General features: G+C 41.2%; 1 protein-coding gene across 1 annotated transcript in view; it reads left to right on the forward strand.

Moving 5' to 3' along the window:
• Positions 1 to 15,287, forward strand: part of si (sucrase-isomaltase) — a 237,232-nt gene that overhangs the window by 142,831 nt on the left and 79,114 nt on the right. The window contains exons 21-25 of the mRNA XM_080185474.1: positions 1,582 to 1,638; positions 6,946 to 7,070; positions 7,188 to 7,276; positions 9,816 to 9,865; positions 13,473 to 13,646. Coding sequence (XP_080041600.1) covers positions 1,582 to 1,638; positions 6,946 to 7,070; positions 7,188 to 7,276; positions 9,816 to 9,865; positions 13,473 to 13,646 — 495 coding nt within the window. The remainder of the gene's footprint in view (positions 1 to 1,581; positions 1,639 to 6,945; positions 7,071 to 7,187; positions 7,277 to 9,815; positions 9,866 to 13,472; positions 13,647 to 15,287) is intronic.

A 15,287-nucleotide genomic window follows, 5' to 3' on the forward strand; every position in this document is an offset into this window, starting at 1 on the left:
TATGGTCTGAGCAAGGACAGAAGGTTTTTTTCAGTTTAATTAGGGCATCATCATCAGTACAGGCCTGGAGGGCTGAAGGGCCTATTCCTGTGCTGTACTTTCCTTTGTTCTTTAAACTTTCAATGTATACTACCCCATTAATGCCATTAATAACTAAACAGTTTCACTGAATTTAATGTAATTCGGCCTGTGTATTTTTTTCCCTTTTATTTAGCTGTTTATCTCACTCTTTTAGATACCCAAATCTTACATTATTCCTCAACTAAGAAACCAAGTAGACAACCTATTCCAGACCTAGTTCTTATTGTTCTGTATGATTCTTCTTTGATGTAAGCAAAACTGGTCTGTATGACCTGCCCCTCAATTTTTTTGGCCTCACCAGTCTCAACCTTGTGTCTACCCCTGATGACTTAATGATGGGTATACTGGTGCAAATATCTGAGGAACAACTAGAGGTGGAAAAGTGAATGTATGAGCATGAATTTAGATGGAGCTATTGAACTTATCTGTGATCTAAAATTGAACACTTATAACATGAGCATAAATCAACGCACACATCACAGTATAAGAAAGGAAGAAATTGTGTTTATATAATGCTTTTTAAAAAAATTGTTTTAAGTTTATTTATTAGTGTCACAAATAGTCTTACATTAATACTGCAATGAAGTTTCTGTGAAAATACCCTAGTCGCCACACTTCGGCGCTTGTTTGGGTACACTGAGGGAGAATTTAGTCTGGCTAATGCCCCTAACAACCACGTCTTTTGGACTGTGGGAGGAAACCAGAGAAAACCTATGCAGACACGGGGAGAACATGCAAACTCCACACTGACAGAGACCCAAGCTAGGAATCCAACAACATCCCTGACACTGTGAAGCGGCAGTGCGAACAATTGTGCCAGCTTTTTGCAACCTCATGCCATCCCAAAGCACTTTACAAAAACTAAGCACTTTTAGAAATGTAGTGACTACCATAAGAAATGCAGCAGCGAATTTGCACACAGCAAATTTCAACAAACCACAATGATATAATGGTCATATAATAGTTTTAGATTTTTTGGAGGGGTATCTGCAGGTCGCCATACTAGGAGAATGTCTCAGCTCTAGTTTATTGAAAATATTGTTGTGAGATCTTTTGTATCGACTTGAGAGGGCGGTCTTAGAGTTTACGTTTTTGTTACAAATTGCTCAGTTACAATTGCAACATATCTTATGAAAATTTCCACTGCCTGTCTTTTAATGTCGTAGGGATAGCAGCATCTTTTCTACATCCATTTTTGGATGATCAGTTTGAGGTCTCATTTGCAAAGTGGCCACTCTGATTTTACAGCACTCCCTCAGTACTATGCTGAAGTGTCAGGCTATTCTCATATCTCTTGCACCTTGATCATTATGCTTCCGAGATGTGAGTTCTGAGTTGTGGCTGACAATAGTGTAGCATTATGCTATACCAGAGGCGTGATGGCAATGGATGCCTGTCAATAAGAAAATGATGCCCTTCTATTTCATTTTGCATTTCTAAGCTATTTTAATACCTGTTTAAAATTTATACTAATGCTTACTACATTACTTTCATTTTCAGGATACGAAAATTGTCTCTGCCTATGTACCTGATGCGGTTTGGTATGATTACGAAACAGTAAATATCCCTTTAATTCAATTTTGAAGTTAATAAATCCTTATTCCACAGTTGAATGTCCTGCAGTGGAAAAACACTCACAAGGAACACTGTCCAATAAATCATCATTCAACGGCATCAGATTTTCCATTTATTTAAATTAATCGACAGCAAATTATATAATACAGACCCATGATTTCTTCGGTGTGTTTTCTACTTGGAACTCTCAAACATGTATGATACGATTGGGATGGGGGGACATAGTTTGCCTAATCCCGCTACTCCACAGACAACACCATTAACTTAAAAGTTCCATTCACTCACCAAAAATAGCCAGTTGTTTACCTTTGCTACTGTTACCCAGAATAAAAGAGACACTAACCAGACTTCTTTTAATAAACATCAAACTTAAGAGTTTTTTGCAATCTTGTCCAAATGGAAAGGCAAAGCTTATTAACCTATATAATGAAATATGAAAGTGTCTTTCATGATACCCGAAGTCATGCATGGACGGTCGAAAATAAAAGCAGATGAATTCTGCCAAATGTTAAAAGTCAATGGTTCAAGGGAAAAGAAAAAATGTTGGAGTCCTCGAAATGGCACCTGGATTAGATAGTTTTTCTCCTAGCATTGATCTATGATGATGTGGAGATGCTGGCGTTGGACTGGGGTGAGCACAGTAAGAAGTCTCACAACACCAGGTTAAAGTCCAATAGGTTTATTTGGTAGCACAAGCCACAAGCTTTCAGAGCTCTGCTCCTTCATCAGATGAGTGGGAGTTCTGTTCACAAACAGGGCTTTTCAGTCAGTTTGCAGCAGACTGAAAAGATTGAGTATGTGGATATTAAGAGAGAGGATGTGTTGGAACTTTTAAATTCTATCAAAATAGATAAGTTGCCGGGACCGGATGGGATGTACCCCAGGTTATTGTGGGAGGTGAGGGAAGTGATTGCAGAGCCCCTGGCGATGATCTTTGCATCGTCAATGGAGACGGGAGAGGTTCCGGAGGATTGGAGGATTGTGGATGTGGTTCCTATTTTCAAGAAAGGGAACAGGGATAGCCCGGGAAATTACCGACCGGTGAGTCTGACCCCAGTGATTGGTAAGTTGATGGAGAGGATTCTGAGGGACAAGATTTATGAGCATTGAGAGAAGTTTAGAATGATCAGGAATAGTCAGCACGGCTTTGTCAAGGGCAGGTCATGCTTTACGAGCCTAGTTGAGTTCTTTGAAAATGTGACTGAATAGATTGACGGAGGAAGGGCGGTAGACATGGTTTACATAGACTTCAGCAAGGCATTTGATAAGGTCCCCCGTGCAAGACTTCTTGAGAAGGTGAGAGGGCATGGGATCCAAGGGGCTTTGGCCTTGTGGATCCAGAACTGGCTTGCCTGCAGAAGGCAGAGAGTGGTTGTGGATGGGTCTTTTTCTGCATGGAGGTCGGTCACCAGTGGAGTGCCCCAGGGATCTGTTCTAGGACCCTTGCTGTTTGTCATTTTCATAAATGACCTGGATGAGGAAGTGGAGGGATGGGTCAGTAAGTTCGCCGACGATACGAAGGTTGGTGGTGTTGTGGATAGTCTGGAGGGATGTCAGAAGTTGCAGCGTGACATAGATAGGATGCAAGACTAGGTGGAGAAGTGGCAGATGGACTTCAACGTGGATAAATGTGTAGTGGTCCATTGTGGCAGGACCAACGGGATGCAGGAGTACAATATCAAGGGTAGGAGTCTTAGCTGGGTTGAAGAGCAGAAGGATCTTGGGGTCCGGGTCCATAGGACTCTTAAATCGGCCTCGCAGGTGGAGGATGTGGTCAAGAAGGTGTATGGTGTACTGGCCTTCATTAATCGAGGGATTGAGTTTCGGAGTTGGGAGGTAATGCTGCAACTTTATAGGACCCTTGTCAGACCCCACTTGGAGTACTGTGCGCAGTTCTGGTCGCCTCACTACAGGAAGGATGTGGAAGCTATTGAGAGGGTGCAGAGGAGATTTACAAGGATGTTGCCTGGATTGGGAGGCATGCCTTATGAAAATAGGTTGAGGGAGCTAGGTCTCTTCTCCCTGGAGAGATGAAGGTTGAGAGGTGACCTGATTGAGGTTTATAAAATGTTGAGAGGAATAGATAGGGTGGATTCTCGGAGGCTATTTCCCAGGGCTGAAATGGTCGCTACGAGAGGACACAGGTTTAAGGTGCTGGGGAGCAAGTACAGAGGAGATGTTAGGGGTAAGTTTTTCACTCAGAGGGTGGTCAGTGAGTGGAATTGGCTGCTGTCGGTGGCGGTAGAGACGAACTCGCTGGGGTCTTTTAAAAGACTTCTGGATGAGTATATGGGATCTAATGGCATTGGAAGTTACAGATAATTCTATGGCTTGGTAGGTATAGATGTGATCGGCGCAACTTGTGGGCCGAAGGGCCTGTTTGAGCTGTAGTGTTCTATGTTCTATAAAGTACAAAGATTCCCCAGCTGCCGAATTGCATGTGTCTTCCATGCATGCCACCAACACTTAAAATTTTAATGGGAATCATGTGGGAACAGTAAGAAGTCCCACAACTCCAGGTTAAAGTCCAACAAGTTTATTTGGTAGCACAAGCATTCGGAGTGTCGCTCCTTCTTTAGGTCAGTGAGGAGTTGTTTTCACAAACAGGGTATATATAGACACAATCTCAATTTGCAAGACAATGGTTGGAATGTGAGTCTTTACAGGTAATCAAATCTTAAAGGTACAGACAATGTGAGTAGAGAGAGGACCGAGCACAGGTTAAAGAGATGTGTATTGTCTCCAGCCAGGACAGTTAGACAGTTTGCAAGCCCAGGCAAGTCATGGAGGTTACAGATAGTGTGACATGAACCCAAGATCCTGGTTGGGGCAGTCCTTATGTGTGCAGAACTTGGCAATCAGTTTCTGCTCAGCGATTCTGTGTTGCTTATCTGTTTTACTTGATTACCTGTAAAGGCTCGCATTCCAACTATTATCTTGTAAATTGAGCTTGTGTCTGTATATGCGCTGTTTGTGAACACAACTTCTCACTCACGTGAAAAAGGAGCGAGACTCCAAAAGCTTGTGCTACCAAATTAAGCCTGTTGGACTTTAACCTGATGTTGTGAGACTTCTTACTGATCTGTGAAGCAGCTTATTTTCACCTCTGGCTGTGAATTGGCTCTGGGCTGCAAAAAAGCTGCTGTCGTCTTTTCACCATCAGTTGGACCTTCTTCTCAATGCAAAATCAAGAACAACTTTTTAACAGTTTTCCAGAGATGTTTCTTTTTCACAAGCTATAAATTACCATGTGCCCCCTTTTGTAAGCAGCCCAACAAGCTCAACAGGTTTCCAGCCTTTTCAAAACTGCTGACTTATCTTTTCTGTTAGAAGATTTTTTTTACCCTGGGAAAAGCAATCAAAATCCTGCATTAACCCTTTAAGGAACAGTGTCTTTCAAAACACAGATTCTTCCAGAATGTTCTGAGTCCTTGAAGATGAACCATTTTCCGTGATCACAGTGTTCATGGCGGCTATCACTTTTGAGAAGTAAAAATTTCCCGTAACCATCTGTTACATCAAATGGATTTATTACAGATTAGGTATACATGGAACATAGAACATAGAACAATCCAACACAGTACAGGCTCTTCAGCCCTCAATCTTGTGCCGAGCCAAGTCCGAACCCAAGATCAAGCTATCCCACTCCCTATCATTCAGGTGTGCTCCATGTGCCTATCCAAAAACCGCTTGAAAGTTCCTAAAGTGTCTGACTCCACTATCACAGCAGGCAGTGCATTCCCCATCCCAACCACCCTCTGAGTAAAGAATCTACCTCAGACATCCCTTCTATATCTCCCACCATGAACCTTACAATTATGCTCCCTAGTAACAGCTACATCCACCCAAGGAAATAGTCTCTGCACGTCCACTCTATCTATCCCCCTCATCATCTTATAAACCTCTATTAAGTCGCCTCTCATCCTCCTCCGCTCTAAGGAGAAAAGCCCCAGCTCCCTCAACCTTTCCACATAAGACCTACCCTCCAAACCAGGCAGCATCCTGGTAAATCTCCTCTGCAATCTCTCCAATTCTTCCACATCTTTTTAATAGTGAGGTGACCCAAACTGCACACAGTGTTCCAAATGTGGTCTCACCAAGATCCTGTATAGTTGCAGCATAATCCCATGACTCTTAAACTCAAATCCCCTGTTAATAAACGTTAACTCACTATAAGCCTTCTTCACAACTCTATCCACTTGAATTGCAACCTTCAGAGATCTGTGGATATGAACTCCAAGATCTCTCTGTTCCTTCACATTCCTCAGAATCGTGCTGTTGACTCTGTAATCCGCATTCAAGTTTGTCCTACCAAAATGAATCACCTTGCACTTGTTCGGGTTAAACTCCATCTACCACTTTTCGGCCCAGGTCTGCATCCTATCAATGTCTCTTTGCAGCCTGCAAGAGTCCTCCACCTCATCCGCTACTCTGCCAATTTTGGTGTCATCAGCAAATTTACTAACCCACCCTTCAGTCCCCTCTTCCAAGTCATTGATAAAAATCACAAATAACAGAGGACCCAGTTTATACCTTGTGAAAAAGAAACATCTCTGGAAAACTGTTAAAAAGTTGTTCTTGATTTTGGTACGCCACTGGTAACTGGCCTCCAGTCTGAAAATTTTCCCTCCATCACCACGCTCAATTTTCTGTGACATAGCCTATGAGATACTTTGAGCCAAATATCACATATTCAGTGAAAATACTAAAATGTTTCTACAAGAAACGTTTAAGACTTTCATCCTTTCTCCGACCTTAATTCTGTTGCCTTCATGCTGGCTTCTTCTCTTGAAGAGAATGGAGATGCCTAATCAAATTAGCTGAGAGGAAGCAGATAGGTTGCATTTGCCTGCTAACTTTTTCTCTCTATCTGCATGAAATTGTCCATCAAAATGTAGAATTAGTGGTTGACTGAAAGCCCATCATATTTGTCCAACAGTAGCTTACTTGACTTGAGTGAAGGGTAGAATTCAATCATATGCCTGAATGCTCTATCATTGAATTTAATATTCTTAGCATCTAGTTTTTGTAAATGTATTATTGACATAGATATGTACATATCTGGGATGGTTTGTGTTAAGATACATCCATCAACCACAAAATATGTTTATTCTTTCAGATCAGAATGACCAATCCTGATAACAGAATTGTATTAGTCACAAGTTGATTGATGCAGAAATTATATTTAATATTAATCTATGTCTTATTCAAATTTTCCTGTGCCATGCTAATTAATTAACAAGAATCTAGTATACAAAGTCTAAAAAGAAACATTTATTGTCAAATTAGGGTGTTGCCATATCTTCTCGAAAGCAGATGGTGGAGATGCATATTCCAGGAGATAAACTGGGACTTCATGTCAGAGGTGGATTTATCTTCCCAACACAGCAACCAGCAAATACTACTTTTTACAGGTAAGTACAACCAGATCTATGTTTAAATTTCCTGCAGTTTAGCACACTTACGTTAAAATATCATAGATAATGACAGTGTGAATCAATTGCATTAAATACACTCACTATTATTTGCAGTCGGAAGAAGCCCATGGCTCTCCTCATTGCCCTTGATGAAAAAGGAGAGGCTAGTGGAGAGTTATTCTGGGATGATGGAGAATCCAGAGGTATTGTACTCAACTTTACAGTATGTTATAATCCACAGTATGCAACTGCTTTGAATATGGGGGTGGCACATGGCACATTGGTTAGCACTGCTGCCTCACAGCACCAAGGACCCGGGTTCGATTCCTGGCTTGGATCACTGTCTGTGCGGGATCTGCACATTTTTCCTATATTTGCGTGGGTTTCCCCCGGGCGCTCCAGTTTCTCTTCCTAGGTCGAGAAGACGTGCTGATTAGGTGCATTGGCAATGCTAAATTCTCCCTTAGTGAACCTGCTCAGGCACTGGAGTGTAGCGACTATTGGATTTTCACAGTTAGATCATTACAATGTTAATATAAACCTACTTGTGACACTAATAAATAAACTTTAAACTGGGTATCCACTAAAAACCTTTTCACAAGATCGATCAATTAAATAACTTTCCTCAGAGTATTGTGTGATCCCGGACCCCTGAAGACTCTGGCTAGAATGTTATAGCTGTTGACGCCAGCGAGATTTTTCCACCCTGCTGCAGTGAATTTTTCCACCTCGGTGCAGCAGGAGCATGGTGTGAACAACTGCTAAGATTGTGCCCTCTGTCTCTGTCACGACGGATTCCAATCTTCAACTTCAAAGACCTCACTTTGGAATTCTCTCCAAACGTTACTTCAACTCAGACTGCCTCGATGACTATACACCCCCTATTGTTTCAATCTTGTCTCCCCAGGCTCTGTTCCGCCAGATTTCTAACTCTGCACGCTTTCCTCTACGTACTAGCTCCGTTTCAGTATTTTAGTAGCTGGCTAGCATCATTGCACTGCCACTATCCCTGGATTTCAGGTCAAGCTATAAAGGCTCCCAGAGCTTCCTCTGACACAAGGGTTCCTCCCACAGTCCAGAGGTATGCAGATTATGTGGATTGGCCATGATAAATTGCTCTTAGTGTCTGACGATTTTGGGTTAGATGGATTGGCCATGCTAAATTGCCCCTTAGTGTCAGAAGATTTGTAGGTTAGGTGGATTGGGCATGCTAAATTGCCCCTTAATGTCTGAAGATTTGTAGGTTAGATGGATTAGCCATGGTAAATGTACAGGATTACAGGGATAGGACCATGAGGAGAGGGGATGGGGGCATTTGGCTGGGTCAGATGCTTTTTCTGAGAGTAGGTGCAGACTTGATGGGCCAAATGACATCCTCCTGTATGGATTATATTGTTCGAACTCTCTGGGTTGCATCTGTTTTCCAGCAACGTCAGCCCCTTGGGCAGAATTCTCTCATTCCCCCATCAACAGGATCAGTTTCAGACGGGAGAGGATAATTTGGCAAGAGGCCCAAAAATTGTTTTCATTCTGGCATGAAATTACCATGGGATATTCTGATGCTGTCCAATCTTGGAGATCAGGAATCTTGACAGTGACTGGTGTGAAAGTGATTTGCATCCAATTAATGTGATGCCAATGAAGATCTGGCCCAATTCTCCACAACACCAGTCCTGGGCTTGTCTACACCATTGTGGCAAAGAGTCAGGGTTACCTGAAGAAGGCCTGGGGTTGCTTTCAGAGTTTGGAATGGAAGCCACCAGTGACCTTGGAATGCCACAGTAGTGTACCTGGTGGATCTTCCAGCTCCAGGAGGGCCATCTTCCAGCATCAGAGCATTTCTTCAGGAACTTCTTTCCTCAGGAATTCCATCCTCTTTCTTCAATAATGGGTCAGTCATATTGGGTGTTTCTCAACAAAGCCACCTGGATATGATAGCAGGACACGTGCCATAAATTCTGCCCCACATTGGAAGATAGTGCCTAAACCTTGGATGCATAATTAATTACGATGGGGGTGGAGATACAGCATGGCTTCCCATCAGCCTCCACCATGGAAACACTCACCATTCCTGCCCCCGCCATGGGACTGATGGGAGAATTCTACTCCTTGACTCCAGTTCTCCAGCTATGTAAACCTAGTTGCTGTTTTATGATCTGATCTTTCTTGTGATTAACCCCTTAGGTCAACATGGCCCCAATCTTTTAAGTGCACTCATTTTCAAACTGCTTTGGTTGTGTTTATCACATTCACCACAGTTGAACTTTAATCAACTAATAGCTACTTCTAAAATATTAGCACGAACAAGGTATTTATAATGATGAAACATTGAGACACTAGCTGGAAATTTCTGTCTCTTCCCATCAGTAGGATATCAATGGACTTTTTCTAGCTCGCTGCATCCACTATTGGCTTCTGCTTCTGAACGTCTTTTAATCTTCTGTTCAGAATTGTTTCAGCAAAATATTAACCGAGCCAGGAATCTTATTTCTCAATTCAGGTTGTCATTTCAAAACAGGATTAAATCCGTTTAGGACAGGGCTGGTGAGCTAATTCAATATTGATAATCAAGCAATTATGTTGCCTGAAGGAGTGACCTTATCATTCATCATTCTGCTTTTAAATAATTTTCTTATTCTCTAAGTTTTATGATAGTTGATGATGGTCTTAATATCTACAATATTATTGGTTTTTCTGATGCAATATTGCTGAGTAGTAAATTGTGCTGATTTTACCTTTCAGATACTTTCCAAAAGGAAGCGTACACCAGTTATCAGTTTACAGTTAAAAAGGTTAGCTTTCTCACATTGATTCAATTTTATGTTTTCTAATAGTTATTCTGTGACAAAATTTGCTGCACAGTTTGTACATGGAATACATTTCCAGGATTGGTGGACGAGTTTTTTTTAACAGAAGTGACTGTACATCCCTTTAAACTGCATTAATATAACCCTCACTGAAATAAATTATGTTTTCAGAACAGCCCGTGCGAGTATCAGGATGTATTCATTCTCCTATCTTTGGCAGTTCTAAAATGTGACAGCATTGCCAAGCTTATACTCAAGTGTCAGAATTTATGCATCCTCATTCATTCCTCCTCTAAATGGAGCACTTGGAAGATGTGTTAACTCATTTCAAATAAACAGATAAATACCTCATGAAAATAGTGAATAAACATTTAAATAGGACATTCAGCCTTAGCGTGGCAACAGTACCAATAGTAATTTCCAGGTTCAAACTTGGCATGTCACTGTGATGCACTTTATTGGGGCATTTTTAATGCTGACATTACTTTCTAAGAAGGAAAAGCCAGTTTGGACCAGTATTTTTATTTCCCAGTTTTTACTGGTTTCTCATTTTAAGATATAGAAGACAAATTTAGACCAGTATTCTTGTTTTCCCATTTTTCTTTTCTGTTTTCTGTTTCTGTGTGCCCAGCAGGCAGCTACCAACCAAGCATGGCTCTACAAGAAGCCCCTTCTTATTTTTATTTATTTATTTATTGAGTTATCGGTGTCAGAAGTCGGCTGATGTTAACGCTGCAATGAAGTTACTGTGAAAATCCCCAAGTCGCCACACTCTGGTGCCTTTTCGGATACACTGAGGGAGAATTTAGCATTGGCTGATCTACCTAACCAGCATGTCTTTCAGACTGTGGGAGGAAACCGGAGAACCCGGAGCAAAACCACGCAGACACAGAGAGAATGTGTAGACTCCGCATAGACAGTGACCCAAGCTGGGAATCGAACCTGTGCCCTTCGAGCTGTGAGGCAGCAGTGCTAACCACTGCTGCCCACATATACTCGATATAAGCTATTTTTAGTGAGATAGCCAAAGAGAAAATCCTGAAGTGGCTGAAGTCATACCTCATGCAGAAGGGGATACTATACTGAGCAGATACCAGTTGCTACAATCCCAGAACATCACTCCAGGAGTTCCTCAGGAAAATGTTCTCGGGCCAAACCATTTTATTTACCTTTGTCAATTATTTTCCTCACTTGCCACATTGAGAGTATATTAATTGATAACCAATGGCAGGAAAGCAATCAAGGGTGAAAATTTCAGGAAATTTAGTTACATTTACATGAATAATGGAGTTTTAATATCAGAGAATTTTAAATAATCTGAGACAAAAACTGACTGATGAGGCAGGAAAAGTAAACTATTTTAAGGTAGGGGAATAGTTAGGTAATAGTAACAGTGGTTTCAGAACATGCACATAGAAACAGGTGAAGAGAAAGAAATAGCAATCAAAGGAGCCTAATATGAAAGTGTTGGAATGGAAATAACCTTATTTCAGTGAGATGAGAAAGGGTGAACCCAGATGTAATGCAGGCTTAACCTGAAACCGTTGGAAGATGTGAGTGTAGCATGTCTTTAATTGTACGCTACATTTTGACTAATTGCTCTGCCCAGGTATAGGTATGCAGTCAAGATGCACTACAAGAGCTGTAGGCTGATATGAAAGTTTGGCACTCATGGACTGCTGATGGGATTCAAGTTGACAGGTTGCATCTTGTGACATGTACCATTATCTGGCTGGTCTTATTTTACCAGTTATCTGGCTGGTTCTCCCCATGTCTGTGTGAGTTTCCTGTGGGTGCTCTGGTTTCCTCCCACAGTCTGAAAGATGCGCTGGTTAGGTGCATTAACCCGAACAGGTGCTGGAGTGTGGTGACTAGGAGAATTTCACAGTCATTTCGTTGCAGTGATAATGTAAGGCTTAATTGTGACTAATAAATAAACCTTAACTTAACTTTAACTTTATTTTGCTGTTTTCCTTAATCAGAGTATTGCACAATCATAGAATTGTACAGTACGAAAGAGTACTTGCATTTTATCTTACAGCTCTCCTTTATATTCATATCTTTGTAAATTACACAAATATATGTCCAGCCTCTGTTAAAATTATTTATGGATCAGCTTCCATCAGCTTTTTAGATGCAGAATTTCAGATTCCAACAAATCTCTGAGTCAAAGTATTTTTCCTCATCCCCCTTTTATAACTTCTATTAATGACTTTATAACTTTTGAGTCATGACCTCAGTGAGGACCATGAGGTTGGCCTCTTGGAGTACGAACTTCCTGATTGGTGTAATGACTGCTTGCCCAATCAGAGTCTCACCTGTGAGGTCAATTGACACTCTGGATTTTGACTTTGTATCTGAAGCCACTGTTAGGAGTGGAGATACGTTTATAAGTAAAAGCAACCTGGTGAAGAGACACTGGCCTCTGAGGAGTTATTTTACTCTGGTTATTGGCCTACTCACTTGGGGGAAGTATATCATCTCTTGCTACGCTTACAATTTCTGGAGAAGCCAAGCTCAGAAGTAATGTATAGTTGCATCAGGGCACAGAAAAGTTTGGTCAGAAGTTTTGTGGAAATCCGTGCCAAAGATGTGATTGGAACAGTTGTGAGGCAGACTGAAAACAAAACAAGCAAGCGAAAGGAAACAAAACGGGACACAGATTACAGCTTGAAATTGTTGAACCCAGTGTTGAGTCTGGAATCCTACAAATCGTTTAATGAAAAGATGAAGTTCTGTTCCTAGACTGACTGACACTGGTGGAGACACAGTAAACTGATTAGCCTCTTCACGTGGGGGTGGGCTTGCCCTGTTCACCTAGATCCCAGGTGCTCCCTCATGGTATCGTTATCAGTTTACCCTTTCAGCAACTTGCCACACAAAAAGTCTACACCATTAAAGGTTAAGTTTACCTCACAGCAGATAGCATTAGTTACCTCGTTTCAGGAAAAACCAAGGGGGGAGATTTCCCATCCTTCCCTCCATGGGAATGGTAGCGGGCGACGGGTGGACCACACAAAAGTCTGTCGACCTTGGGTGGGATTGAATGGGTTTTGGGGTGAGTGCGACTGGAAAATCCTGGAAATCATGAAGGCAAGATTCCATGCTTCAAGTACAGTGGGACCCCAATTTTATGCACCCCAATTTAGGGCAAAATCGGATATGACGTGATATGATGGATGGACCCTTTTTTTGCTTTTTCCGGTTTAGTGATTTAGTGCGACCCCGATTTAGCATGACCCAGATAACATTCGCGATAACATTTTATGGACCCCAACCATTGCGTTACAACGAGGCCTCACTGTATTGCTTTTTGGTTGATTTGTTAGTGCATAACAAACGTATTGTTGTGGACAAACAATATATGCACAAGCTTTGACAAAGGGTCATTTGTACTCGAAACATCTTTTCTCTCCTTACAGATGCTGCCAGACCTGCTGAGATTTTCCAGCATTTTCTCTATTGGTTTCAGATTCCAGCAGCCACAGTAATTTGCTTTTATTAATATATGCACAAGGCCTAGATGTGTTAACACTATCAGGGAAAGAAGGAATTTGCTCCAAATGCTTAATGAAGATTTGTTCTCTTTTAGAATCTTTTGGATATTAAGGTAGTAAAACGAGGATATATTGACCCAAACAACCTTAAATTTGAAGAAATAAAAATCTTTGGCTTCAAGAATGCTGTGGCATCCGTCACCGTGAAACATGGAAGTAATGCCACAAATTTACCCCCAGAAAATATCAAGTATAATGCACGGACTAAGGTAATGGAAACATGCTGATAATCTCAATAATTCTTTCTTTAATTAAATACATCCAATATCCATTGAGCTCTTAACCATCCCATTCTGTTACTCAGTCTGAATAACTGTATTTCCTTTTAACCTTTTACACTTAGATGTCAAAATTATGTTAATTCATGGTTCTCTGTTTGTAGCAGAGCTAATTGATTCCAGGGTTCTCTTTGATTGCAAATGTTGAATCATATGCATGCAGAATTAGAATTAAGGAAGCCAAGACTGTCCTTTGGGAGAAGAGGATAATACCAAAATGCTTTTGAATGATCTGTATAAGTGACATTTCTTACTTGCAAAGAAAGATCCCATAGAGTTTGGTGCCGGTCACATTTGAATGTGATAAAAAAGACAAGAAGGGATACATATTGAATTTTTGATTTAATTTGATTGATTTGATTTATTGCCACATATTTTAGCGCAGAGTGAAAAGTATTGTTTCTTGTATGCTTATTATGTTTGGACTATAAGAACTTGCCTGTAAAATTGAGCCTGTTATCTTCCTCACACATCCTCCATTTTGAGAAGTTAATCTGGAGTGACCACTGTACAACCTTTCATAATGTTCTACCAAGATAGCATCAATACCTGTTCCACCAGAGGCCCAAACATCCTAGACCACTGGTTCACAAATATCAAAAATGCCTACCACCCTATCACCCACCCACACTTCGGTAAATCAAATTACAAGGTTGTGCTCCAAGAAAAATAGGGTATTAATAGTAGAGGATTTTAACTTCCCCAACATTGACTGGGACAGCCATAGTATTAGAGGCTTGGATGGAGAGAAATCTGTTGAGTCCCTTCAAGAGGAATTTCTCATTCAGTATGTGGATGGCCCGACAAGAGGTGGGGCAAAACTTGACCTCCTCTTGGGAAATAAGGAAGGGCAGGTGACGGAAGTTACCATAATTCCGTTAGTTCTAAGACACATATGGAGAATGATGGGTCTGGCCCAAAAGTAAAAATTCTAAATTGGAGCAAGATCAATTTTGATAGTACCAGGCGGGAACTTTCAACTGTTAATTGGGGGAGTCTGTGGGAAGGCAAGGGGATGTCTGGTAAATGGGAAGCTTTCAAAAGTGTGTTAAGCACGTTCCTCTTAGAGTGAAGGGCAAGGTCGGTAGAAGTAGGAAACCCTGGATGACTCTGGATATTGAGGATCTGGTCAAGAAGAAGAAGGAGGCTCATGACATGTATAGGCAGTTGAATCAAGTATATTACCTTGAAGAGTATAGAGGATGTAGGATTAGAGTTGACAGAGAAATCAGGAGGGCAAAAAGGGGACATGAAATTGTTTTGGCAGATAAGGCAAAGGCGAATCCAAAGAGCTTCTACAAATTTGTAAAGGGCAAAAGAAAAACAAGGTGAGAGTAAAACCTCTTAAGGAAAAACAAAGTCATCTATGTTTTGATCCACAAAAGATGGGTGAGATCCTAAATGAATATTTCTCATCAGTATTCATGTTGGGGAATTTGGGGAAATAAATAGTGATGTCTTGAGGCGTGTACATATAACAGAGAAGGAGGTACTGAAAGTCTTAAAGCTTATCATGATAGGTCAATCCTGATGATCTGAAACCTGATGAAGTGTATCCCAGGACACTGTGGG

This window comes from Carcharhinus amblyrhynchos, chromosome 3 (assembly GCF_965287045.1).
Source record: "Carcharhinus amblyrhynchos chromosome 3, sCarAmb.v2.hapA, whole genome shotgun sequence".
Taxonomy (NCBI): Eukaryota; Metazoa; Chordata; class Chondrichthyes; order Carcharhiniformes; family Carcharhinidae; genus Carcharhinus; species Carcharhinus amblyrhynchos.